This window comes from Trachurus japonicus, chromosome 1 (genome assembly GCF_045865225.1).
Source record: "Trachurus japonicus isolate A0001 chromosome 1, Traja_1.0".
NCBI classification, from domain to species: Eukaryota; Metazoa; Chordata; class Actinopteri; order Carangiformes; family Carangidae; genus Trachurus; species Trachurus japonicus.
In genome coordinates, this window is record NC_140907.1 from 34,697,821 (window position 1) to 34,715,551 (window position 17,731).

A 17,731-nucleotide genomic window follows, 5' to 3' on the forward strand; every position below is an offset into this window, starting at 1 on the left:
TGCTTGAAATGTAAAAAGTGTCTAAAAACAAGCTACTTTTTATGTGATGCGTCTTTTTTTAAAGGTAAAATTGGATTTGTTTTGGCTAGAAATGACATTTTTGACTAGAAATAAGACAAATATTCTTGGTAAGATTTTGAGTTTTTGCAGTGTAACATAACACAACTTCAGATTAAACACACAACGCAAACACAAACACACTCATAAAGGGTTAAAAAACGAATAATTCGACACGTGAATCTGTGTGTGTGTGTGTGTGTGTGTGTGTCGATATGACGCCACAGTAACTTCACCAGCGTGACCTTCTGACCCCGGTTTAATTGTAGCTCTTGTTCGCAGGGTTTCATAGTTTCTTTATATTGACGAGAAATCAATCACAGAATTGAACTATACTGTACAGTATGTGTGTGTGTGTCTGTGTGTGTGTGTGTGTGTGTGTGTGTGTGTGTGTGTGAGTGTGTGTGTGTGCGCGTGGACTCACAGTGTGGTCAGCTGGCTCATGTTGGAGAAGGAGTCGTCGGACAGGGAGCTGATTTTATTGTTGCTCAGATCTCTGCAGAGGCAAAAGTCAATTCTAATCAAAACCTACACACACACACACACACACACAACATATACACAAACACACACACACAGTACAGTAAAGTACACACACACACAGCTAAATAACACAAACTGCAATCTCTTCCTCTCCATTAAACACACACACAGATGCACAGTTTCACATTAGAGCAGCGTACACACACACACACACACACACACACACGGCTCAGCTCCGATCACATGAGAAAGACTGTGTGTGTGTGATCATATGTTTGTGTGTCTGTGTGTAGCTGTGTGTGTGTATGTGTGCGTGCTTCTTACATGAACACACTGTACTGTATGAAGCCTATAGGAACGATCTGACTACACAGTCCACAGCTCCCCCTGCTGGATCCACTCATAACTACAGACACAGAGGAGTTTGTGTCTGATGCTTCATTCAATATTATAAATATTCAGAGTTTCTATGGAGATACATTTGTGTCTTTATTATTCAATCAAAAAAAAAAGGTTGATTTAAACAAAAAATATATTTTCAATCACAATAAACTTCACTTCAATCAAAAAACCCTTTTCAATAAAAAAGAAAGTTAATGATATATAATATTTGAGACCCCAAAATTGCGTTTGAACCCTTTTTTTTCTTTGATTGGAAAAGAAGTTAGAGTTATTATTTGATTGAAAATATCTTTTTGATTGAATTATAAATACACAAATATCCTACCCATAATATGGCCCAAATACAAAAAAGATGACTTTGATCCAAAAAAATATTTTCAATCAATAATAATAATCACTCACCTCAATAAAAAAAAACCCAAAACCTTTACAATTAAAGAAGAAAAGTGCTCGAATGCAATTTTTTGGGTCTCCATTATTTTTTTTGCATTCAAACCCTTTTTTTCTTTGATTGAAATGTTTTGTTTTTTGTTTTTTGATTGAAGCGAAGTTTGTTTTGATTGAAAATGTCTTTTTTGATTGAAGTTAAATTTTTGGAGATTGATTAACAAAGACACAAATGTACCTCCATAAGTTGATAGAAATTAAATGAAATGAAATAAATCATCAGACGAAGGTGAAGTCCAAATGTGAAATGAGACTTTAACATGAATTTCTCTCATTTCATTGGATGAAAACTTCAGAGACTGACGATCAAACAGTTGAGTAAAGTTGTTAATTTTCATACGCGTTGTAATGAGTCTTAAAGGAATCAGATATTTAGTTACCATGCTCCCTCAAAATATGAATTAATTAATATCACCTTACAATATCAAAAATGCCCCCAAACTCTTAGTATTTTTAAATCCAGACTTTGTTTCCACATCACAAAACATGCACTTATATTTTAGTTTTTATCTGTGTTGTGTCTGTTTTATCTGTTTATAACTGTACAATCTATTCGCTTTGCTTATTTGCGTTATATTTGTGTATTTCGGATGTGTTGTTTCGTTTTCTGTGGACTAATGTAGCTTCACTTCCTGTTTTCACCCTCAGTCTGATCCTCTATAGATAACATACAGTATAATGTACATGAACAGACAGATTGGAGGCTGTTAAAACTGACTTGGCCAATAAAACAACTCCATGTTTCTGTTTCTGTTGTTAAATTGTCCTGAAGTTGAAGGTTTACATAACAAAAGAAAAATACGGTGTTGCAGCTCAGGACGAAGACGAGGAGGAACTCTTTGTGCAACAATAATAATAGTGGGGTCGTTTAAGGCTCAGTCATTTCAAATTGGTGTTAAAGTTTGGTTTTCACTTCTAAGTTGAAGTTTAGGGTCTATAGAACAATTTGAGTCCGAGTGTCAAACACACAGATAAAAAATGGCCTCTAGGGGGCGCCGCAAAATACTGTATGTAAACTGCTACAACTTTTGATTAGATTAACCAAATTTAACATATGAGGTATGTATGGATTCAGAATTAAAAGGAGAAGAAAAATTACACATGATGCATCCGACCCCACTATAAGATTCAGATTTAGATTGTGAGCGGACGGTTTGTTTCTTACACCAGCTGCAGGTATCTGAAGGTGGCCAGCTCCTTGGGGACGCTGGTGAACTGGTTTCCATCCAGATACCTGAGAGGAGGAGGAGGAGGAGGAGGAGGAGGAAGAGGAGGAGGACAGAGAGAGAGAGACAAACGTTTATCACACTGAAGAACCAGAATGATTCAGAACAAAACGCGACTATAAATAGAGTTTGATCCGTTTTTTTTTTTTTAACTCAGACACATAATTACAGCCGGAGATAAACGCCACTGATGAGATGAGATGATTTACTCTCTCTTGTTTTAAAGCCGTGTGTTTTATATCGGCTGACAGGATCGTCTCCGTGGCAATGGCGGTGGCGGTGTACAGAGATGGACACAGTACTCGACCCCAGTACTTGAGTAAGAGTACAAATACTACACTGCAAAAACTCAAAATCTTTCCAAGAATATTTGTCTTATTATTTCTTGTCAAAATGTCTCATTTCTAGTCAAAACTAATCTGTTTCCACTTAAAATAAGACTAATTATCTAAAACTTTACTTGTTTTTAGATCATTTTCACTTGTTTCAAACACATTTTCACTTAAAATAAGTAGAAAAATCTGCCAGTGAAAGCAAGTTTTTTGTGCTTGTAATAAGGAAGAAAAACTTGCTCCACTATCACATTATTTTAAGTGAAAATATGCTTGAAAGAAGGAAAAAGTGTCCAAAAACAAGCTGCTTTTTAATGTGATGAGTCTTATTTTAAGTATAATGATATTTGTTTTGACTAGAAATGACATTTTGACTAAAAATAAGACAAATATTCTTGGTAAGATATTTGATTTTTTGCAGTGTACTACTCAAAATTTACTCCGTTACAAGTAAAAGTAGCTCAGTCGACATGTTACTCGAGTAAGAGTAAAAAAGTACTTGCTTTTAAAGGTACTTAAGTATCCAAAAGTACATGCTTTTAAATTTACTTTAAGTAAAAGTAAGAAGAGTAAGAGTAAATTTCTTATTTTTCACATCAATGAATTACTATAATTGTTTCTAAATGAATTTAAGGAGCTTTTAACTCTTGTTTCTGAGAATGAACTCTTTGAAAGCAGCTGCACTGATGTGCTGCTTTTAGGGGTTAGGGTTTCCTTCTCTGACAAACACAGCTTGTGTCCAATAGGATTTTAGAAAAAAAAAGAGCAGACCTGAAAGTAACAAGTACTTTTCAGCCTTCCTAGAAATGAACTCGAGTAAAAGTAAAAATATTTGTCTTGGAAATGTATTCAAGTAAGAGTAATAAGTACCAAAGAAATCTTTTCCCTTTCTAGTGTTTACTTGAACTTAATTCATCTGTTCTCTTCTTTTGTCTCGCTTTCTTTTCTCACCTCTTTTTGTTTATTTATTTATTTAGTGCTGTTATCATCACTACTACTTTTATTTTTACTACCAACATCTTCCCTGTTTTTTTCATCTTTTTCCTTCCTTTCTTTTTTAATTTTATTTTCTATCAATACCTTGCACAAGGTTTGCGATTATTATTTCTTGACTGTGCTTCAATTATCTGTTAGATCAAGGTGAGGTCATGTTATAAGCCTTTCAGGTTTCAGACCTCACCTGCACATTTATTTTTCATATCTTTCTTACTAGTAAGAGAGATAAGTAAATGTTTTGTTTTATTTTTTATGTGCAAATAAATAAAAGTCTAAAAAAAGTCTAATACTCAAGTAAAGAAGTACAAATCCTCTGGATATGTACTTAAGTACTAAAGTGAATTTACTCTAGTGTGGGACTCACAGCTCGGTGACGTTGCGCGGCAGCCCCCGCGGCAGAGCCTGCAGGTGCTTGTTGCTGCAGCGGACCACCGTGTCCATGCAGGTGCACTGGCTCGGACACTGAGGCCCCGGAGAGCAGCTGCTGTCGTCCAGCACCGAGCCTGAGAGAGGAGGAGGAGGAGGAGGAGGAGGAGGAGGAGGAGGTGAAGAAGCTGTAATGTTGAAACATTAACGCTCACACAGGAGACGTTGTGTTTATATCTGAAGGTGTGTGTGTGTGTGTGTGTGTCAGGGTTCCCAATCTTTTCCTGAAATCATTTTCCAGGACTTTTCCAGCTGCTGCAGTCTGACAGACCAGATGTTGTCACACCATACACTGATACAGTGGTTCTCAACGTGGGGTCCCGGGACCCCCAGGGGTCCTGGAGAAGGTTCAGGGGGGTCTCAAACTTTTTCTTGAAATTGTACCACTTTTTTTCTAGAATGTTTTCAGTTTTTTAAAAAATTTTTTATAATTATTTATTTTTCCTTTTTAATTTTTAGAAATTATTACCACTCTTATTAAGATTTTTTTTTTACAAACTGTTTTTTTTTTTTGCAATTTTACCACTTTTTTCTAGAATCTTTTTAGTTTTTTTTTTAAGAAATTATTACAACTTTTATTAAGATTTTTTTAAACTCTTTTTTTGGAGAAATTTTACCACTTTTTTCTAGAATTTTTTTTGGACAAATTACATCACTTTTTTCTGGAAAGTGTTTAACTTTTTTTCTAAAATCTTACCACTTTTTTTCTAGAATTTTAAAAAATAATAATTTTTTGGAGAATGTTTTACCACTTATTCTAGAAATTTTCCCCAGAAATTTCTATATAATATTTCCAAAAATTTGTGCCATTGGCCCTAATTTGAAAGTGCATCAACAGTTGTGCCTTATTTTGCACATTTAACCAATTTGTTTCTATGTTTATTCCTCTCTCACCCCCAGAAGTCTGATTTAAGGATGTGCAGTCTGTGGTTCCAACTTATCTATGAAATAATCTCTTACACGCTTAGAAATTAAGACAAATTTATCATAGAACAACACAAAAACATGTTGTTTTTGTTTTTAAACCACACCTAAAACAACTGTGTCATTATCTATCTGTCAATCAGCAGAGGAGATAACAGGTCCAACACTGGAAACACTGAAAAAGCCAAACAGAGCTCTGGAAGTTGATGTCACGATACAATAAATCATTTTCCAGGACATTTTACATGTTTTCTCATTTCCATGTGTTTTCCGTGAGGTGTGTGTAACGCACCGTCCTCGCAGCGGAAGTCGGGCACAGCGACGTCCTGCAGCGGGATCTCCCTGAGGAAGGCGGGGCCCTGGCAGCGGGGGTTCCCCGTCACGATGCGGCGGCTGCGGAGCCACGGCCCGAACCAGGACAGACGGCAGTCGCAGCTGAACGGGTTGGCCAGCAGGTTCCTGAGGAGGACGAGGACCATGAGGAAGATTAGAAAAGGGGGTCAGGACCAGAAGGACTTGGAGCTGATCCAGATCTGAGAGTTGTTCAGGTTTTTTTGGGGTTGCAGCCTCACTGACAAATAGAAAAGGCTTTTATTTTGTAGGGACTTCCTGTGAGACGGTCTGATTGATCAGTCAACACATCCCTGTGTCGGTGGGCGGAGCCTGGCGCCCTGCAGGTTAAAGGGATAGTTCACCCAAAATTGAAATTTCACTCATTATCTACTCACCCTCATGTGGACTAAGGGCTGGGAGAAGTTTCAGAGTCCTCCGTGGCTTCTCTGAGTTACAGGGGGTCTCGGCGTAGCAGTGCATGTCCATATAATGGTTGCAAATGGATACCAACTGTCTTCGTAACAAAAAGACACACCAAAAAACATCCAAATACCTCCATGCTGCTCGTATGTAATGTCCCTCTTGTATTGAAGCCCCGAAATGCGAAATTAAAAGCTTGTGGAAGCTCCTCTTCCCGGTTCGTCAAATTTGGATGAACTGGGAAGAGGAAGGACCCTGGTTCGTCCAAATTTCACGAACCGGGAAGAGGAGCTTCGAGAAGCTTCCGCTACAAAACAAGCTTGAAATATAGACTTATTTCATTTTTTTCGGGACAATTTCGCATTTTCGCAGTTGGCATCCATTTGCAACCGTTATATGGACATGCACTGCTACGCCGAGACCCCATGTAACTCAGAGAAGCCACGGAGGACTCTGAAACTTCTCCCAGCCCTTAGTCCACATGAGGGGGAGGAGATAATGAGTGCAATTTCAATTTTGGGTGAACTATTCTTTTAAGACTTTTCTGTTTAGCTGTGCATTTCCTTAAATGTCTTTGTGTGTATGAACTTCTGTGTATCTTAGTATCTATTGCTGTTTACTTTTTAATATGTTGTCCTATCTCTATGTACTGTAAAGCACTCTGAACTGCTTCTGCATGATATGGTGCTATATAAATACATTTGAATTTGAAAAAAAATAGAAAAGGCTTTTATTTTGTAGGGACTTCCTGTGAACCTGGAGCGCTGCCGGTTAATGATGTCAGACAGGAAGTACAGGACTCGCACCGCTGCAGTAAAAGCACTTAAACGTTGTAACTGTCAGAGCGGCGGCTGCTGATAATATAATATAATATAATAATACTAATACTGATATTAAAGGTCCAGTGTGTAATAATTGACAAGGTTCATTGGCAAAATCTGAATGCACTACCCATGAATATATTTATATCAGTGTATAATCGCTATAAAATAAAATCTGTTTGGTTTTCGTAGCCTTATAATTTAAAACTTTTATATACATACGTATAGCAAGGGTCTTGCTTTAGGGAGCGTCGCCATCTTGTGCCGCCATGTTTGTACGGCAGCTCGAACGGAAAATCCAGCCAACCAGATGGAGGCCACCGTCACTTTGCATATCACAGTTTTACCTTCATTTTACACACTGGACCTTTAATACACGACTACTACTGTTAATTATCAAAAATAATATATTCATTGTTACTATTGTGAACTTTATGCTTTTAACCAGAGATGATGAAATGTCATAATCTGAACAGTCTGATTCCTGTCTGATCTGTGTGTGTGTGTGTGTGTGTGTGTGTGTGTGTGTGTGTGTGTGTGTGTGTGCGACCCACAGCGTGGACAGGTTGGGCAGCGTGTCGAAGGCCCCGGGCAGGATGGTGCTGAGCTGGTTGTCGTAGAGCGACAGCAGCCGCACGTTGGTCAGACCGGTGAAGCTGCCGTTGTGGATGCAGCTGATCCGGTTGTTCCTCAGCATCCTGCACACACACACAATATACACAATACACACACACACACACACACACACACATTAACACACACACACAATCAGATTTGTCCGCACAGATTCAGTTAACATGACTGTACTGTACCATCACGGCCTTTAACTTCACGTCAGTTCTAAGTTTGTCACTGAAAAATCTGCATTATATTTTATAATACAATATAAGTTATTGTAGTTTCAGTCACTGGCTCAAAGTTTCAGGTGAAATATGAAACTTTTCCTCATTAAAATCTCCAGAAACAGGCGTCTGGCTTCTCACTGTGACGACAATAAAGGTACAGTGGAAACCGCTTACAGTGACCACGGATATAGTAATCAACCGCTTACAGTGTATGGATCAAAAGGCTTGGGACAGAATCACTTCTATACAAATGCTGTTTAAATAATTTGGTTTTAGTGATCAAGAAATCTGTATAGTGTTCATTTTTTGTCATTTTATGAATAAAAACATGTGTAAAAACAATTTCAAAACTACGTGTAGCCTATTTATTTCATTTTCAGCGGTGTCCCTTTGACGTGCACGGACTGTTTCGTTACATTTTTCTTATTGAAAAACTATACAAATGGCATTTAGATGATGTTCTGCTTAAAAAATTAAGTGAAATAATAAGAAATCGGTTATAGTAATCAACCGGTTTCCACTGTATTAAGTTATTAACTACGAGCTATTTAATATATTTTGTGTTCTTACTTTATTTCAGTACATGATTTTAATCCAGGTCAGAGATTGATCTGGTCAATTCTGAGTTTAAAGTCACATTTTTATGAAACACCTTTTTAGATCTTGGGTGCTGTTGTTTATTTTAACAAGATAGATGGATAGATAGATAGATAGATAGATAGATAGATAGATAGATAGATAGATAGATAGATAGATAGATAGATAGATAGATAGATAGATAGATAGATAGATAGATAGATAGATAGATAGATAGATAGATAGATAGATAGATAGATAGATTCATCCCTAAGGGAAAAGTGCAAGGGAGATAAATAGGATACAAAGAGGAAGTATATGATAAAATATATCCTACAATGTCTAAAACAATAGAATATATTCTACAAGTGCAAAGGGAGCAACCTAGTCATAGGTTAAATACTGTGCTACATAATTTGAGTGCAATACATAATTTAAAAATGATATAATACTAATGCAAAAGCGCTAAAAATGAGGTGTGTTGTTGTGCTTGGATGTTTTAACCAACAGAAAATGTATTTAATAGTGTAACATCTGGATCTTCAGTTAAACTTCACAGCTGCTCCTGCTCCACTGAACACTGATTTCTAACTTCATCTGCTAGTTTTGTTTTGATGGAGCGACCTCTAGTGGCAGAAAGTCACATTTGTCTGTAGATTTTATTTGGCCTTTTTTTCCCCCATGCAAGTTATCTTTTATTTTGAAAATCTAATCAGAGGATAAACCACCTTCTCTGTTTTTTGTTTGCTTCATTATTTATCCTCTCTCTTGTGCATTTTGTTGGATGAACCCTTTTGTCTCATAACTCTAACGCTTTAGTTTTTACAACATTTATTTTCCCGCTCTGCTCTGATAGCATGATGGTGATGATGATGATGATGTAATAATGATGGACGGGTGAGAGTCTCACAGCATGCGCAGCCCCTCCATCCCTCTGAACATGCTTCCTCTCACAGACTCCAGGTGATTGGCCGTCAGGTGAAGCTCCACGGCCGAGGACGCTCCCTCGAACGCTCCGTCCTCGATGTCCGAGATCTTGTTGTTGCTCAAGTTACTGCAAGAGAAAAAGACGGGGGATTTCATACACGTTACAAGTTGTATTGTTTGTGTTTTTGTGTGTTACAGAGTTTCTCCATTGGTTTGGCTCATTTCTCTAAACAGAAATCACATTCTCACAACTCTAAGATCATTTTGCAAAACAGTGATACACTTCAGCACCATAGATCACTTGCAAAAGCTCATCTCTCTCTCAAAACAGTTCACTCATGTGTCAAAACTAAATTTCCTTCTCATACTAATTGCCAGTGCCCCCAAAATGCATCGTCCCTTTGGCATTGTGTGAGCACTGCAAGTCAAAATGTTGACTTGCATTGCATTGTAAGCATTGTAAGTAAGTAAGTCAAAATGCATTGTCAACAAAATAAAACAAGAGTTTTGAAAGGGGCTTTATCCATTGTTCAGATTTCGGTTCTGGAAATGAATGCAAATTAGTGCATATTTCATCAGATATTGCCTCATTTACATATTTAAACATCAAATTTGACAAAACTTGTAATACAAAAAACAATTGTCTTAATGTAAGTGATGAACTTGGGAAGTTTCATGGTGATATCTGTTAGTTAAAATTTTTACCCTATTCCAGGGTTCCTACAGGTTCCTTTAGGTTAAATTCAAGTCTTTTTAAGACCTTTTTAAGACCATTTATATAAAAATGTAATATCTATTTCACTGCCCTACCGGCAAAGAAAAGTGAAATCCTCAAATTTCAGAGCGTTTACTGTAAATTAACTGTGTCATCCCACTATTTTTTTGCTCTTTGTGCTCTGCTAGGGATGTAACAATATCAAAATCTCACAATATTACAACACCTCAATAACAAGCCTTTTGACGAAAAATGCAATATGGAGAAGTTAAATACAGCACAACTTTTAAGTCCCAGAAATCAAAATTCAAGACTTTTTCAAGTCTTTTTAAGGTATTATTTCCAAAATCATAAATTCAATGCTTTTAAGACGTTTTAAGACCCCGCGGGAACCCTGTATTCACCTGTAGTGTCTGCCCTTAATCATTTGCAAAGATGTACGAAGACATTTGCAATTTGATGAGATGAACGAGAAATACAATTCTGTCTGTCGTGAACATTTACCAAGTGGTTTGGAGGTTTTGTCCATGTTGTTTTGAGAATGTAATTTCTGTTTCGAAAAAATGAGCCAAACCAACAGAGAAAAACTGTAATAAAACATTTTGAAGTTCATCTCTTCTGAGGGAGTGGAGGTTTTTGTGTGTTTTGTGCGACCTACATTTTCTTGAGCTGCGACAGGCCCTTGAAGGCACCGGTGGCCTCCAGCACGGAGAGGTCGTTGTTGTTGAGACGCCTGAGAGACGACGACGACCACGACCATATGGGAAAACAACATCATTAGTGTTTGTCCAGTAGTGAGTGTGTGTGTGCAGCCATGCAGCAGCACGAGGCCACACACATGGATATGAGTGAGTGTGTGTGTGTGTGTGTGTGTGTGTGTGTGTGCAGGGTATATACAGGAATCTTGAAGTTAATTCTAATACCCTTTTAAAGGGATAGTAGCATTTTTTTTAAAGTGTGGTTGTATGATCTACAAATAGCCCCTAAGTACTTTAATTGCAGTAGAAGACTCTCTACACTCCTCCCGTTAGCAACGCCAGCCCATAATAGCCCTGCCCAGAGAGTGTTGTGAACAGACCCAAAGAAACGGCCTATTTTCACGGCCTAAAAGAGGTTTGATGTGGAAAAAAAAAACACAGTTCCATTGTTCGCTATAATATAATTTTTTCCAGCCCTTCAAAGTGCAGGAAAAACACAGTTTTTATTTGGACCTAACCAACTCACGTATCCCTCCGCCCAGGGTTAGCGCCCGTCGATCAGCAGTTGGTTAGGTCCAAATAAAAACTGTGTTTTTCCTGCACTTTGAAGGGCTGGAAAAAATTATATTATAGCGAACAATGGAACTGTGTATTTTTTTTCAGGTAAAACCTCTTTTAGGCCGTGAAAATAGGCCGTTTCTTTGGGTCTGTTCACAACACTGTATGTTGTAAATCTCTGGGCAGGGCTATTATGGGCTGGCGTTGCTAACGGGAGGAGTGCAGAGAGTCTTCTACTGAAATTGAAGTACTTAGGGGCTATTTGTAGATCATACAACCCCACTTTAAAAAAATGCTACTATCCCTTTAATTTTCCCCAAATTGATTTATCACCTTTTAATACTTTTCAAGACCCCGCGGATACCCTGGTGTGTGTGTGTGTGTGTGTGTGTGTGTGTGTGTGTGTGAGTCTCACAGCTCCTCGGTGGAGGACGGCAGGTGCTCGGGGAACTTGGTGAGGCGGAGGTTGGAGCAGTCGACCACGTTGGCCTCGCAGCGACATTTAGCGGGACACACCGGCTTGCTGTTACACTCGTAGCTCTGACGTCTGTCCTCGGTGCCTGCACACGCACACACACACACACACACACACACACACACACAAACAAACACACACACGAGGAGTTGTGTGAGTCCAAATGTAGACATAAGATTGAAAAATGAATGAGGAACAGAAGATTTACAAACACATGTTCACCTGGGATGTGGTACTGCTCTTTAGCTGCAGTGAAGAGGAGACAAAGAGAAAAACACGTCAGTCTGAAACTTTAAAGGACCAATACACACAAACACACACACACAATCACTCCTGTATGATCAGTTTGAGGTGATGATATGATGCAAATAATAAATAATACAAATAAAATCTGTGTTTTCATCCTCAGAGTTTCTCTCTGCCGCCGCCTGGAGGCTGAAGTCGATATGACACCTCATAAAGTTAGTCAGACAAACACATTACAGTTTTTTTTTTTACAATCGCTATGACCCGTTTTTCAATACTTAAAACACTTTTTTCAAAACTTTTCACACAGTTAGCACAACATCAGCCTGTGTCTTGTACTTTTTTGACACAATATAGATACATTTAACACATTTAAAATGTAGTTTTAACTTCTTTTACACACAAGTTCAACTAAGACCAAAACAGTAGATGTTAACTGGTACATTTTCAATTGCTTTCACAAATTTATGACCTGTGTTTAGTTTCATTGCTTTTGAAAAACAGTTGATTGAGCTCATGCAAATACATCAATCACAGCTGATTCGTTTTTTTTCTTTTTACTGCAGATTTTTTTCCTCTTTACTCTAAGTAAATTTCATTTGCAAATACTGTAATACAGTAAAGTGTTTTCTGCAAATCCTGTCATTTACTGTCTTCTTTCATAAACGTTACATTCTGCAAAGCTGCTCTGAGATGGGTCGTTCACTATTTGTACTGAGTGTTACAAAAAAAGGAACAAAATTCATGCTCAACAAATGAAAAATGAGGAGGGGTTCAAAATAAACTAGAGCACGGACACAATTTATGATCAATACAATAATCTGTCTATTGTAAAACATTAGATCTGACACATGTAAAGTGATTCAGTTTGTGTTATTCCATCAGTGACGACATGTTTCTGTTGGAAGACAACATGTGTCAGTGTTTTGGTAGATTTGGTGAGTTGTGTTAGTGTATTATTGTATCGGTGTCATAGCGATCGTAAAAAAAAACTGTATCATCATTATTTTATTTTAAGTTGTATTATTGGGCTTTTAAACATCAGAGACAGAGGAGAGAAACTCACTGCTGACATTAATGAAGCAAAATGAAACAAAATAAATCTGCAGTCTTGCTCATGGTCGATTTCCTGGTTTTATTCTAATTCATTCATACATTTAGTGGTAGAGGAAGCTTAAAATAAAATCAAGTCAGACGCTGTGTACGACCTGTGATGCAGCTGATATCAGACGATATCTGAACGATGTTTAACTATTAGACTGACCAATGTGAAGGAAGCAGCATAGTCCAGTAATGATAAGAATCAACAAATGTTTCTTCTGAATTACAAACTCACAAGGTTTGAGTGTTTGTTACAGGTGGAAGTTCATTCCATTCATTGTTTCCTAACTCTTGACTCCAATTAGCTTTGTTTTTGTGATTTATTATCCTCAGGGTTCCCTTGAATGTTTGATGGATGTGTTTAATTAAATAAAGACATCAAATGTTATCACTGTTTGTGTGGTGCTGGGTTGAGCACATTGTCTTTGTCTATACTTGTGACTTAGATCTAGATCAAATCACATTTTATACATTAAACTAGGTCATTCGGTAACCCTTTAATTTAATTTAAAAGGCTGCTAATTACATGATAATGTCAAGAAATAACAATTAATGTCTAGAAATCGCCCAGAAAGTACAATCAATTGCAAGAACTTGATGGAGAAACATTTAAAGCATGAAAAGTATGTGTAATCTTTTGCCTTTATGAACAAACATGACATTACTATGAATTTGAACATTATATGTTGGCTATTTTGTGACATTATCCCGTATTTCAAAAGTTACACACTTGTTTCTTGCCGCTGTAAGTTTATGACACGTAATGATCCTTTATTTTTTTAAAATTTTTTAAAAACTTTTTGAGAAATTTTTACCACTTTTTTTATTATTATTATTATTTATTTTTTACTTACACTTTTTTCCTAGAATTTTTTTTTTAAATATAATTTTTTTGAGCATTTTTACCAATTGTAGAATTTTTTAAAAACTTTTTGGAGAAATTTTTACCACTTTCTAGAATTTTTTTTAAATATTTTTTGAGAATTTTTACCACTTGTTGTAGAATTTTTTTTTTAACTATTTGGAGAAATTTTTACCACTTTTTTTTCTAGAAAATGTTGTCCTTTTTTTTTTATAAGTCTTACCACTTTTTTTCTAGATTAAAAAAAGAAAAAAAATTGAGAATTTTTACCACTTGTTCTAGAAATGTTTTCGGAGAAATTGTACTTTCTTTTTCCAGAAATGTCTCTATAATATTTCCAATAATTTGTGCCATTGGCCCTAATTTGAACATACATTGACTAAAAAAGTAGCATCCTTCAGTCTCGTAACAAATATTTCTGTATTTTTGATGTTTGCTTCAAATTTTTGTCCAATCAGGGTCCCTGGTCTAATTTATTTGTGTCAATTTAGGGGTCCTTTATGTAATAAAGTTTGAGAAACACTGCTTTATATGATGGAAAATTAAAGAGACAAGTTGTTGTTGTAGCCTGAAGTCTGGTGTCACTGACTAATATAAATGCTAATAGAGCTAAAGGGGAGGGGAGGGGGGGGGTCTGCTGCTGCACACACACACACACACACACACACACTGTGGTACCGACCGGAGCATCTGAACTTGTTGCTCTTGATCTGCGCGATGCGTTTGTTGGCGAGGCGGCGGGGGCTGGCGCAGCGGGCGCCGCTGGTCTCTATGGGGTTCGAACGCAGGAAGTCGGCCAGCCACTTCACATTGCAGTCGCACACAAAGGGGTTCTGGGCCAGGTGGCTGATGGGAAATCACAGGGAGGAGGGAGGAGGCACAACATCAGTCAGATCAGAGTGAATGCAAGTGGAAGAGAAGTGAACAGGGCTGAAGTTTAAACAGTGTGTGTGTGTGTGTGTGTGTGTGTGTGTGTGTGTGTCTCAGTGTGTGTGTGTGTGTGTGTGTGTGTGTGTGTGTGTGTGTGTGTGTGTGTCTCACAGCGTCTGGATGCTGTGCAGCGAGCCGAAGGTGCCTTTGGCCAGACTCTGGATCTTGTTGTCGTAGAGCGACAGCAGAGCCAAGTTCTCCAGATCTTTGAACACGGTGGCTCTGATGCAGTGGATCTTATTTGCATTCAGGAGCCTGAAGAGGAAACAAGAAGCAGGAGGAAGAGAAAAGAGACACGACTCGATCAACACACACAGATCAATATTAAAAACCTGCTGTTGGAGATCTGAAATGAAATCTCTGCAGGTTTGACACGTCTGACTTTGTTTTCCATGTTGGAAAATGAAAAACTACACATAAATCTACACAATGAGCTGTAGATTTATATCTTTGTTTATTTTAAAGCAACTCTAGGTTTTATATTAAAGCAGAAGTAAGTGGTCCGGTCGTTTTCGCTAATGCTGCGTTCCAGGCAGGCTTTTGAAATCGTAAATTACAGCTTCAAGTCACAACTTACGACTTTGTAGCGTTCCAGGCAACCCACTCGTGTTTTTCCGACCTGTTTTACCGGTGAAAGTCACTATAACGGCCACTCATAACTTCCGACCGGTGAACTCGTACCAGATCGAACTGGTACGACTTCACAGGTCGGAAAAATACGAGTTTCCTTGAACGCACCATAACAGTCCTCGTCGCTACGTCGCCACATTCACGGCGTTCCTTGGCTGCACACACAGCCCTGCATGCCGTTCTCTCTCCTCATTGGATAAAAACTGTAGGATACGATAAATGTTTTCTCTTCGGCTCAGAGCAGAGCAGAGTGACTGACAGACCCGTGTTTCAGACCAAACACTCTATAGAAGTGATTGCTGTCGGAAGATATAACTATTTAAGACTTATATTAACACAAATATATCACTTACTTCTGCTTTAATACTGTGAGAGTATAAAGGTAGATGTTTGTATTGAAGCTCCTTCAAAATAAAGGTAGACGTTTGTATTAAAGCTCCATACAGTATAAAGGTAGATGTTTGTGTTACGTAACAGTGATGGGCTGTTTCTAAAGCTCCAGAGAGGAGATGGAAAATTACACTGAGATAAGAGGGAAATTATTAAGTCACAAGAAGAAAATATTAAAATATTACTTGAAAACATCCCATTATTATTACTATTAATTAAATAAAACAGAAAAAAAAAAATCCCAGTTCCTTATTCCAGGGGTCCTTGAAAGGGTTCACTTTTTCTTGAAATTCTAACACTTTTTTCTTGACCTTTTTTAGTTTTTTGAGAAATTTGTATCACTTTTTTAGTTTTTTGAGAAATTTTTATCACTTTTTTAGTTTTTTGAGAAATTTTTTACCACTTTTTTTAATTCAATTCAATTTTTTATTATTATTTATTTAAAAAAATGTTTTTACATTTTTTAAAATATTTTTTTTACTTTTTTTTATTATTATTTTTTTTTTTACATTTTTAGAAAATACATTTTTACCACTTTTTTCTAGAAAATCTTTAACTTTAACTTTTTTTTTTTTTTAGAAGTCCTACCACTTATTTTCTAGAATTTAAAAAAGGAAAAAAAATGAGAATTTTTACCACTTGTTCTAGAAATGTTTAAATGTTTTTGCAGAAACTGTACCATTTCTTTTCCCAGAAATTGCCATTGGCCCTAATTTGAACGTACATTGACTAAAAAAGTAACGTCCTTCAGTCTCAGAACGAATATTTGTGTATTTCTGTTGTTTGCTTCAAAATTTTGTCTAATGGGGGTCCGTGGATTCATTTGTGTCAATTTAGGGGTCCTTGATGTAAAAAAAAAAAAAGAAGGTTTGAGAACCACTGCCTTATTCCACCTGTTAAACACACTACTGTATGTGGTGACTAACAGCGTAAACACTGATTAAAACCAACATCAGAGTGAGTCATGATAAGAAACACACACATCGGTCTCCTCGTGCGCTTCGTGCTGCGTTCGAGTCACTTGACACCTCGAAACATTTCATTTTCTGTAAAACTCAGTCACGTCTGTCTGACAAAGTGAATCGTGCATCGTGTGGTTTTGGACTCACAGCAGCTCCAGAGAGGCCAGGCCGTCAAACACTCCGCCGGGCAGCTCCGTGATCTTATTACCATACAGCACCCTGCACACACACACATAGAGACACACACACACACACAGATACACACACACACACACACAGAGCCTGGTTATACATGGAGAACATACACAGATATAAATATATAAATGAACTGTGATGGTTTATTATGGTTTCAACGCTGTAACTCGTGTTTCACTGGCACAACGTTTAGCTGCCTTCACACTCCAGTCCTGCACAAAATACACACACACACACGCACACACGCCACAAACAACTACAAACACACACATTTACACACACACACACACACACACACACAGAGTCATGCACAGCCTCGGTGCCTGCAGGCCGCCCGCTGCGACTATTTGTCCGTCTTGATATTTCATCAGAAACGTGTGTTTACAGAGAGCAGGCGCCACTGCTGCATTATTCATACCAGCAGACACACACACACACACGCATGGATGTGGTGAGACATACGGAGGTGTAGACACACACACACACATACATGTAAACACATATTGGTGGAGGCAGACAGGGCTAATAACGCTGCAGCTCCTCACTCAGACGTGTGTGTGTGTGTGTGTGTGTGTGTGTGTGTTACTCACAGCGAGTTGAGAGCTCGGAGGCCGTGGAAAGCATCTGGAGCGATCTCAGAGATCTGGTTGTTGCTCAGGTCTCTGGATAAACAACATAAACACGATAACACACTTTATAGTCGCGGTAAAGAACTGGATTTTAAAAGCAGTTTGTGTCATTTAACAAACATTGT

At 37.7% G+C, this 17,731-nt stretch overlaps 1 protein-coding gene across 1 annotated transcript in view; it reads right to left on the reverse strand.

Moving 5' to 3' along the window:
- Positions 1 to 17,731, reverse strand: part of LOC146992385 (slit homolog 1 protein-like) — a 127,174-nt gene that overhangs the window by 35,694 nt on the left and 73,749 nt on the right. Inside the window, exons 11-23 of the mRNA XM_085785906.1 lie at positions 17,568 to 17,639; positions 16,930 to 17,001; positions 14,912 to 15,055; positions 14,553 to 14,716; positions 11,884 to 11,907; positions 11,602 to 11,746; positions 10,589 to 10,663; positions 9,199 to 9,342; positions 7,422 to 7,565; positions 5,586 to 5,752; positions 4,308 to 4,446; positions 2,555 to 2,623; positions 482 to 553 (exon numbers count right to left, since the gene is read on the reverse strand). Coding sequence (XP_085642032.1) covers positions 482 to 553; positions 2,555 to 2,623; positions 4,308 to 4,446; positions 5,586 to 5,752; positions 7,422 to 7,565; positions 9,199 to 9,342; positions 10,589 to 10,663; positions 11,602 to 11,746; positions 11,884 to 11,907; positions 14,553 to 14,716; positions 14,912 to 15,055; positions 16,930 to 17,001; positions 17,568 to 17,639 — 1,431 coding nt within the window. The remainder of the gene's footprint in view (positions 1 to 481; positions 554 to 2,554; positions 2,624 to 4,307; positions 4,447 to 5,585; positions 5,753 to 7,421; positions 7,566 to 9,198; positions 9,343 to 10,588; positions 10,664 to 11,601; positions 11,747 to 11,883; positions 11,908 to 14,552; positions 14,717 to 14,911; positions 15,056 to 16,929; positions 17,002 to 17,567; positions 17,640 to 17,731) is intronic.